The sequence below is a fragment of the Armigeres subalbatus genome, unplaced genomic scaffold, assembly GCF_024139115.2.
Source record: "Armigeres subalbatus isolate Guangzhou_Male unplaced genomic scaffold, GZ_Asu_2 Contig1769, whole genome shotgun sequence".
NCBI classification, from domain to species: domain Eukaryota; kingdom Metazoa; phylum Arthropoda; class Insecta; order Diptera; family Culicidae; genus Armigeres; species Armigeres subalbatus.
In genome coordinates, this window is record NW_026942582.1 from 16,882 (window position 1) to 27,555 (window position 10,674).

The following is a 10,674-nucleotide window of genomic DNA, read 5'->3' on the forward strand; positions in this document are numbered from 1 at the left end:
GAAAATAAAATGTAGATTTCAACTTTGGCTCTTCGTTGCAACACCACTGAGCCGGAGTGATTCTTTCCACTTTTACAAAACGGAATCATCAAATAAACACCTACCTGAAAATCGTCACAGTGCTCGATACAACCATTGCTTCAGGCTGTTTATCACCACACAATAATGCTAAACTCATGCACTTCATTTTTTTGTAATTGTTCGTATCACTAGATTTTATATAAACATATTGGAATACATTTAAAAATGTATCCTCAAACCGAACAAAAAATCACCTCGGCCCAAGAACTTCTAGCTGTACAGTGCTGCCAAAAGGACATAAGTCTTATTTTAGTATGAAGATAATCCTTCATCGTTAATAGGAAAACTGTCTAATACGTTGACGCTATCATGTTATTTATAATTCTCTCGATTTCAAAAGGTGGAAAAGATATTGTTTTTAAGTGTTTGGAAGAAATTTGGATGAGTAAATATATCTTCTCAACCAAATAAAAATGATTATGAATAATACCATCTGGCATCTTGTTGTCGTGGAACGTGCATATTTTTGTTTACGTCGCATTTTCTACCGTCCCGAGAGAGAAAATGAGAGTAAGATGTTGAGAGATTGAGTAAAATATTGCGTATGCCGAGGAGATTTGGGGTATGCCGGATAAGCAATCGCCTATGACTGAAATGAGTGCTGCACCATGTTAATTTAAATCAAATAAAAGCTTTTTCAAGCGGTGTTTAGCAAGAATAACTATTTTTGAAGCAGAGGTGAACCCCATCGCAATATTACACGGCCACAAAATTCAGTAAAGTTGCCCCTAGTCATAAATATCAATTAAATAATGCAGTCGTGCGCATGTTAGGCCGGGAATGGGGTGAGAAACCCTAACCACTTTTCAACTAAAATTTACGAATTTGATCCGACTTAATAAAATCTTCTCTTCAGATTTTTTTTAAGTCGGATCAAATTCGATACTAGGGTTGCGTTTCTTCATATGGAGAAAATTTCGAAGTGATTAACCGAAGGTTTGATTAAAGTTGATTAATTTTAATTTGCTTTTGTATATATTATACTGAACTGAACTAAACTTATTTATCAGATCACTCAGATCTACAGGTAAACTCCTGTACAAAATTTGATAAATTACTCGTGACAGAGCTGGTGTTACCTAAATCAGCATACTTGTGCCAATAATGTGTCAAGGAATCAAAAATCGTTGTTTACCTTAGTATAATTTGTTATGGATTATAGCAAGGATGTTTTCGATCATTTAGTAATATAGGTTCGATAATTTAGTAGTTTGTCAATAACTCATTCCAGAGGTTAAATGTCGAAAAATATTCACACCAGAAGTTCACCATAAAACACGTTTTAAAATTTAACTTCTGGTATGAGTCATCGACAAACTAAATGATCAAACTTAGATTACTACATGATCCAAAACATGTTTGGATTGTAGAAAAGTTTGGATACATTTTCCATTGACTTGCCAAAAAGAAAAATTTTCTCCGAATCCTTCCGAAACTCAGCTTCTCCCACATAATCCGAGTGCTATTTGAAATCTTCCAACAGATATGTTATCACTATGAATGGGGTTCCAATTAAATGGTCTAGCGAAGTACAAGATTTAGGACTTATGTATAGCATGAATTAATTAACTATCAAAAACCACACAGAAGGTATGCAAGCGAAAAGGTACGAATATAATAAGTTAATATTTATAAAAAAACAAAACCATTTACTAAAATAAATTGTTTGATTTACAAACTAATTGTTAGGCCAGCCATGTTTTACATATACTGTGCCAATATGAATTATTTGTTGCAACGCCAGGAAGAATGCATTACTGTGGATTCGAATCAAATGTTGAAATTGAGTCTGAAGTTGCTTCCCTGCACACCAAAACATTATGAATATTAGGTGACATATCTGAATGAATTGACACAAAAGCACACGTAACGTAAACTCAATCGTATATGTTTTTCAACGTCAGATGATTTAAATATGCCACGGAACCTAAACACAGCACCAGGTACGTTGCCGCACGAATGCACAAGCAGCCGATGATCAGTGCAAATTGCGTATAACCTGTTATACTTCGATCACCTCTCTCCCAAGAAGCAGAGATAGCTGAGAGGTATCGTTCTAGGTCTCACCAGAGCGTCTATGTTCGACGCTCGTTCGGTCCACTTTTCGTTCAAAACATATTATTTATAAACAGTTTTTATTTTCTATAACTCAATATAAAATTTTAAAACGACTTCTCTGTATTTAAGATTAAAACATCGATTTGTCAAATCTGGAGAGCCTAGAGCACTCGGCACTCATCCTGACCCTCTTTTTTAAACATAATTTTTTGATATAATACAAATAAGTTTTATACAATTTTTATTTTACTAAATGCCAAATTTTTAAAACGACTTCTCTGCGTTTGTAAACAAAGATTAAAACATCGATTTGTCAAATCTGACAGGCGAGAGCACTCTCACGCAATCCAACACCACCAAAAGGTAGCCGAAGAATTTACCTATATGTTAGACTACATATCTACACTACACAAGACTTTTACTCGAAATAATTAGACTTTAATGTTGCCAATCTAAAAGAAAATTAAATTTCGAACCCGAAAAATCAAATCACTTTCGGCTAAAATGTGTTTTAACGTTTTAACAATCATTTTAAAATTGACGCCCTATATCCCTTGCCGGGTGAAATAAAAAAGCATCATCCGGTCCCCATTTTGTTTACTTATACTGACTAATAATGACCAATAAAAAATAATGTTGTTATCATTTAGTATAAGTTATTACACACTAGTGCTTTAACTCTGTTATTAGGTAAATTAAAAAAAAAACAAACTGTTGGGCAGAGCTGTCGAAAAATATTCGCACCAGAAGTCCACCATAAAACACGTTTTGAAATTTAACCTCCGGAATGAGTCATCGACAAACTAAATGATCGAACTTAGATTACTACATGATCCAAAATATGCGTGGATTGTAGAAAAGTTTGGATACATTTCCATTGATTTGCAAGAATGAAAAATTTTCTCCGAATCCTTCCGAAACTCAGCTTCTTCCACATAATCCGAGTGCTATTTGGAATCTTCAAACAGATATGTTGTCACCATGAATGTTCCAATTAATTGGTCTAGCGAAGTCCAAGATTTAGGACTTATGTATAGCATGAATTGATTAACTATCAAAAACCACACAGAAGGTATGCAAGCGAAAAGGTACGAATATAGTAAATTAATATTTATAGAAATATCAAAACCATTTACTAAAATAAATAGTTTTATTAACAAATTAATTGTTAGGCCAGCCATGTTTTGCCAATATGGATTATTTGCTGCAACGCTAGGAAGAATGCCTACAGAGGTTTCAAATTAAATGTTGAAATTGAATCTGAAGTTGCTTCCCGGCACACCAAAACATTATGAATATTAGGTGGCATATTTAAATGAATTGACGGAATTGACACAAAAGCACATGATGTAAACTCAATCGTAATGTTTTTCAACGTCAGATGATTTAAATATGCCACGGAACCTAAACACAGCACCCGCGCGTTGCCGCACGAATGCACAAGCAACCGATGATCAGTGCAAATTGCGTATAACTTGTTCTACTTCGATCACCACTCTTCCAAGAAGCAAAGATAGCTGAGGAGTATCGTTCTAGGCTCTCACTCAGAGAGTCTATGTTCGACGCTCGTTCGGTCCACTTTTTTTTTCAAAAACATATTTATAAACAATTTTTATTTTCTATAACTCAATATAAAATTTTTACTTCTCTGCGTTTAAGATTAAAACATCGATTTGTCAAATCTGAGAGCCGAGAGCACTCCCACGCAATCCAACACCACCAACAGATAGCCGAAATCTTCACCTATATGTTAGGCTACATATCTACACATGGTTTTTAATCGAAATAATTAGACTTCCGTGTTGCTAATCTAAAAGTAAATTAAATTTCGAACCCGAAAAATTAAACTATTTTCGGCTAACATGTGTTTTAACGTTTTACCAATCATTTTAAAATTGACGCCCTATATCCCTTGCCGGGTGAAATAAAAAAGCATCATCCGGCCCCATTTTGTTTACTCGCTTTCGTCAGGGCCAATGCTGTGTGTTGGTGATGCTTCCTTCTTCGATATTCATCCAACGGCAAGCGACTGAAGCGAATGCAGTGCCGTTCGCTCCCGCCGAAATGTGCTTGCATAGCGTCCTCACGCAAACCAACTACGCTCCCATACGCTCATTGCACGCCACAAAAAAGATACCACTTGAGAAGTTCACTCGTATATAGGGTATGCGAGCGCATGATAGCAAAATAATAGAAAAAAATGAGCCTGATTACGCTTAGTAAAGAGAAACATTATTAATTATTGAACAGATTTCTCTTCGTTAAAGGTTACCCAAAAAAACACTTGTAGGGCGATCATGCCCTCAGTGGAGACAATGGGTTCTTAATAATATTGTTCATCATTGCATTACTGAACGTTTGCTTTACTTGAAACGACACGTTGTAATTATGCCATTATAAATACTAATTGAAAACAATAATTTCCCCAACAAATTGGCTTTCCTACCTATATACTGCCGCCGTAAGCGTTACTGTCCTATATTTTCTTCCAAGCAAAATCAATATTGGACGATTATGCATGCGACGGCAGTATAGTGGAGCTCATTTTACCTCCAAGAAATTTAGATTAATTATCAAGACGAAATGAATCTAATTTCATTTCTAGCTAATTCAAAGTTTGTCTATTAGTTAATGCATTAAAACTACCAATTTCGAATTATCAAATACATATTTTCTTTTATTGATTCAATAATACTTCCAATATTGGTACCGTCACCCTAGTAGAGTGAACTCTGTGGCTTGGAAAAGAAATGAACATATACCAATTTGATGAATACTGTACGACTTATATTTACTCATACCAAGTGTGATCCGATGGTTATGTGGTACAGCAAGCGCTTTCCACCCCAGAGGTCAGCAGTTCGAATCTAGGTGTAATCAGTATAAAACATTTTACTATTTTTTTATACGCAAAAACAGTTTTTTGGCCATAACTCCAGATTGCGATGAGCTATTGATCTAATTTTCAATAGCAAACAATGGGACTGAATTCCGCGTCGACTGCAACTTGTTGCGAGCCAATCGGACAAAAAAGTGTGTCTACAAAATTTGTACACATACACACATACACACACACACACATACATACATACACACATTACAGACATCACCTCAGTTCGTCGAGCTGAGTCGATCGAGATAAAAATCAGCCCTCCGGGCCTCCTATCAAAATTTTGTTTTTGAAGCAATATTATAGCCTTTACGTACACTTAGTGTACGAGAAAGGCAAAAATGTTGACCTTATTATCCATTCAGTAGCTAATTGTAGATTTTAAAAGAATCTACAATGACCTTGGCAGCTCCACCTGCGTTTTGTGCAAGGGTTCATGCTATGCTATATTATTATTTATTCAGTAATTGACATTTGGACGTATGTCAAATAACATTTTCTGCCAAATGGCCAAAGGCATTTTCGTTTAATGACTTATGCGGCCAAACGACGACTTGTTAGGGTAAACGGCTTTTTTCAATTAAATTACCAGTTCGGTCGTTTGGTGCTATCGGCCAATTGAATTTCCCAAGAGTTTCTTATGGACAATACATAGAATTTCCTGTAGAAATCCAAAGAAAATCCTTAAAAAAATTGAGCAATTTCCCGGTTAAACCTAAAGTTTTTTTTTATCTACATTTTGAAAGATCTTCCGCGGAAACTTTGAAGAATTTCGTGGACATTCCAGAGAGTCTCCCGCGGGTATTCTGAAGAATTTTCTGTTTTAACGTTGGCTATGCCAAACTAGTCTTCTTTATCAATCTAGATTGAGAAAGTCAACGTTAAAGCATTCCTTCTTCCAGTCAAAAACTCCTGCAATTATGAAGATTTTCTGTGTAAATTTTGAAGAGTACTCTACAGAAACTCAACAGGAACTTTCCGCGGATATTCCGAATATTATCATGTGGAAATTTGGAACAACTTCCCATGAATATTCTGATGAGAATCAGAAGAATTTTTCGCTGTAATTCCAAACAATTTACCTTGGGATATCCAAAGAGCTCACCATGGTAATTCCAAAGAATTCTCAAAACTTCAAAGTAGCTCCCGTCGAAAACCTGAGAATAATTTCCATATAAATATTCTAGAAAAACTTTAAGTATTGTGTTGGGAAGTTGATCATTTTTTTTTTCCGCGAAATTCAAAAGTTTCTTTAATTATTGTCTTGAACCCAAGTAACACCGAAAACATGATTTCAAATTGCATTATTATTATTTTGTTCTGCAAGAGTTTGTTTAAGGTTTTTCAGAACATATTTCGTTTCATATGAGTAATTCAAATTACATATCATACTTGTTTATACTTTTACCAATTTAAACGTTATTCTGACGCTTATAATACTTAATATGCAACCACATATACTTTCTCATCAACTTGTTTGATAAGTGTTTATCATGTATGCATAGTAACTGTATCCCAATGTTTGAAAGTTGTCAGAATTTGTATATCAAAACATGTTTCAAATCTCTTCTTCTTTACTGGTGTCGAATCCTACAACTGGAACACAATACTTAAAACCACAATAATCATTGAGTATTTCCACATTGAGGATTTCTACTAGGCTATTTTATGCCACGAGCTTAATTTTTTTGTATACACTGGGGTTACTGTTACGTATGGATTTTATTACTTTCTCGGTATACCTCAATTTCAATACCATCTGATTTACCTTAATTTTTTTTCGCGAGTTAACTCATTGTTTCATTAAATCCGAAGACCAGAAACCTCCAGAAACAAATAGCGGAAAAGCAACCTTAGTGTAGCGGCAAAGAAACAATGATACTTTATACCAAGAGAATCATAAAAAGTTCTATCACGAAAAACCCATCAACCAGACCGAGAAAATATTCCGCCTCCTCCGGCCTTCACCAACTAGTATAAAAGTATCATCGTGTTAGGCTTATAAGAATTGTGACATACAATCGAAAATAATCCCACTCAAATAGTTATATTTGTTAGTGTTTATTGATAAAATGAGAAATGAAAGTAGAAATCAGGCTTGTTTATTAGAAAAATCAATATTTGTCCTTACAGTATTACAGTACTTATTTCAAATCAATCGAACTCATCCTTTTCTCAATATTTTGTATCAATCGATACAAGTTAAAATTATAAGAAACATGTATAAAACTTCGTTTTCAATCAGGCGTTTTCCTGTTTCGGAGATGCTGCGATTGATCCTTCTGCAGATGATGTGGGATCGAATGTATCCACCGATGAAACCGAATCTTCCATAGGTACTTGTACCTCAAATACAGGTGCATCATTAGATGCAATGTGTTCACGTTCAGGAGCGCCATCGATCGTCGTGTTGGTACCCTTCTTACGACGTCGTACATTCGTCACCCGTAGATTTCCATTACCTGTAAATCGGCTGATTTCCGTATGTTTGTTTCTCAAGACTGAAAGATTTGTCACACTGTTCTTGGGTATATTCGTAATCTGCAGCACGAATTACACGGTGCACGAACTTCACGAACGTTGGGAAACATTCTCTGAATGATCTGTTTTCCGATCTTTCGATACCTTTCACATTTCTGGATTGGCCCTTCCATGAAAACGGAAGCAGCACCGTAGGAACCAACATCTTTCGCAGCAAAAGTTTGAAAAACGGGCCACTGTCTCGCTTGCCATTCAAATTGAACACAAACTCAAAGTACGCAAAGATTTTGTTATTGATAGCTTGGGTTTTCAAACTGTTCTCCAGTGTTAACAAATGATTTTCATTTGTAACTGGGAAGAGTTCTTCGACTGTAGAGAAATCATCTTCTATAATTTTCCTTTTTCTTGAGCTCTCTTGTTGCGATAGATCATGGCCAGATTTCATACTCATAAATCGTTGAGTATCTGCCATGAAACTGGTAATTTTTACCAAAGCTGTTTCCATGTTACCTAAACGATTTAGGATTGAATCCAATTTCTGGGATATTTCATTTTTACCATCGTCTTCTGGATAATCCTCGGGGGTTACTGGGTCGACGATTTGTACACTGGAGTTGTTACGCAATTGGTCACTTGTCGTTTTCAATGTCTCTGTACCATTATTATCCGATACAGCCATTAGCGAAGATGATCCGCTTGGTTGTATATCCATATACTGCATTGAGTCAACAGATCGCAACTGCGTTGATGCATTATTGGGGATTGATTCATCCCCTGTGATGATGTTTTCCATTGAAATTTGAATCAACGTACCATCCGAAAGCTGCAAATACTGCCCACCAAGCCCATCAACATGAGTTTGACTGGTGAACATGGCATTATTTTGCTGAAATAAAATAAAATAACATTTTTACTTGTTCGACAGTACAGTACAGTACTACAGAAATTGTTTGAAATCAATGTATTTAAGATACCTCACAATCCATTTTATCGATAATTTATTTGTTTTTAATAAGACAAAACTAAGTCTAACTGCACATCGCCGGATGTTTATCCCAGAGAACAGCTACTTCGTTAAAACATGTTCAAATATTAGTATAGTTGGTTTCAGTGTAGCTTGTGGATAGTTGCAAGCTGACTAAAATGTTTTTCAAATTATAAGCATAGAATATATTATCAAGATAGCCAATAACATGTTACAGGCCCTAGGTCTGAACATAGCATAAATATTGTTACGCTTATAGAGACACTATACTGTATAGACGAGCAAAGGCATAATTTACGATCTAGGTACAATAGAAAAAGTTGCTCCCAAATGATTTCATTGATGCTTCTAATCTTCAATGCTGTTCTTTCAATCAAACTCGTTGAGCACTCTGTATCCGGTAGGCATGATATCCCTCACTGCAACATGACCAATTAGAATTTTAAACGAATATTTTATCTTGATATTGCGATTTGAAAACTGCCGCGTTGGCGGAACACCGGATTCATTGTGTATGGGGCTTCATATGCGTTGCAGATGTCAAAACGTCAAAACAAAACATATACGTGAGAGCCAGGTGGCCACCGTTCGTAGCAAGAAGTTCAATAGGTATTTACTAAATTTCAACGGTGAAAAAATCCTGTTTTATTAATAAGTGTTACCTGTGTGAATTGATTTGAATGAAGAGACTCTCGTGAAGTGCCCTGATGGGAAAATACTTGGCTAGCTGCTGTCTGAAACGAAGACCCGGCAATGTTTCGTGGAACGGGACTCACAGTAAACTTTTGCTTTTCGTGCGAATTGATAGAAATGCCTCCGAACTGCGTTACTTTTGGGAGCGCTGGAGTCAAGTGTGAACCAACTGTGGCTGAATTGTTGGTAACTTTCTTCCGTTCTGTCCTAGCCAGTTCCGTTGAAGAGCCAGCCAAATACGTAGAGATATTGGCTGGAAGTGCAGTGTTCGGTGAAAAAATAATGTTTCGTGTGTTGGTTCCAAGTGACTGTACTGTGGCGGTGGCAGCCAAGTTTGTGTTTTCTCGATCAATGTGCACCGGTCGAAAGACGACCCAATATTGTATTTGTGGCGGATTCTGGCGTTTCTTGTAATACATACGAAATATGTGCAGCGGCTGATGTGCCGGCAATTAACTCATGATTTGCTGTTCCCTCAAGAATCATTGATGGGTTGACATTAGAAATCTGCAATTGAAGGTAAATAATTTTACTGAATATTCATGTTTGTCCGTGGTTTTAAAAAAGTACCTTTGTTTCATACTGAGGAACGGGTGGTGCCAGATGATAAGTTTTTGACTGGAATTTGGGCTTCTTTTTTGCCGGATGTAATCGCGTTCCCATTGGCATTTGCACTGCATCTTCGGAATCAGTTATTGATTCCAATCTATGCATAGTTTCCTCCGCTTGGTCAAAGGTGGATGCTTTCGCAACAATTTTGCATTTTTGCTGTTTCCAGTTTTTCACATCTGGCGTCGAATTTTCATCTTTTGCCAGAGTGATGAAATTATTTGGTGGCCAATGTACTACATTATTTTCCACCCATTTTGATGGCACTACAGTTACACTCGGCTTTGACTTTTTAGATTTACGAGTTTGAACGACATAGAAAGACATTTTCACATTAAAATATATTTTTTTCCGACAAACGAACAAGCGTCATTACAAGTCGCGTGTGCACTACTGTATTAATATGTTGCTGCTTCAATACAGTTCAACGGGAACACTATGTTCTACAAGTCGCACAGGCGTTACATAGAGTGTTGAAATACAAACGAATTTTATGAAGCTTAAGTTCAAAGTTTATGTCAAATTTGCGTCTTATTTCGGTATCGTCTTCATACAACGCAACTTGTACCTACTACACAGAAACATTCTCGTGACTTTGAGACATGACCATACATCGACGGCCAAACTTTTTGCGACACGGTTTTTTAAATTCTCGATGGGTAAATTTATTAAAATATAATTTGATTCTGTTATAGGCATGAATGATTGATGTTATCGAATTGTACGTTTTTAGAGATCAAGTAACAGCTTGACATGTTAAGTTAATGTCTATCCATCCACGTGTATGAGTAATTACACAATCTTCAATTTTTAACCTTCCATATAGTAATTCTTACTGCAAGTTTCATTTGATTGCGGACAAAGTTATGTTGATAAC

At 36.0% G+C, this 10,674-nt stretch overlaps 1 protein-coding gene across 3 annotated transcripts; it reads right to left on the minus strand.

The window, feature by feature from the left end:
• Positions 1 to 7,128: 7,128 nt before the first annotated feature.
• On the minus strand, positions 7,129 to 10,267 carry LOC134203316 (uncharacterized). 3 transcript variants are annotated; one of them, XM_062678190.1, is made up of 3 exons: positions 9,759 to 10,267; positions 9,158 to 9,695; positions 7,129 to 8,396 (listed from the first exon to the last, which is right to left on the minus strand). In XM_062678190.1, exons 2-3 carry the CDS (start codon positions 9,605 to 9,607, stop codon positions 7,488 to 7,490), a joined length of 1,359 nt encoding a protein of 452 aa, XP_062534174.1. In that variant the 5' UTR covers positions 9,608 to 9,695; positions 9,759 to 10,267; the 3' UTR covers positions 7,129 to 7,487. The 3 variants fall into 3 exon arrangements, with proteins under 3 accessions (XP_062534174.1, XP_062534175.1, XP_062534176.1); XM_062678191.1 differs by lacking the exons at positions 9,158 to 9,695; positions 9,759 to 10,267 and adding an exon at positions 8,485 to 8,555; XM_062678192.1 differs by lacking the exon at positions 7,129 to 8,396 and having other exon boundaries at positions 9,067 to 9,695.
• Between the last annotated feature and the right edge of the window lie 407 nt (positions 10,268 to 10,674).

Bases quoted from the DNA above. Each gene is read 5' to 3' on its own strand.
- LOC134203316 (XM_062678190.1), bottom strand. From the start codon at position 9,607: ATGTATTACAAGAAACGCCAGAATCCGCCACAAATACAATATTGGGTC. The intron at 8,397-9,157 runs GTAACACTTATT...ATTTTATTTCAG, and splicing joins ATTCAAATCAATTCACACAG to CAAAATAATGCCATGTTCAC.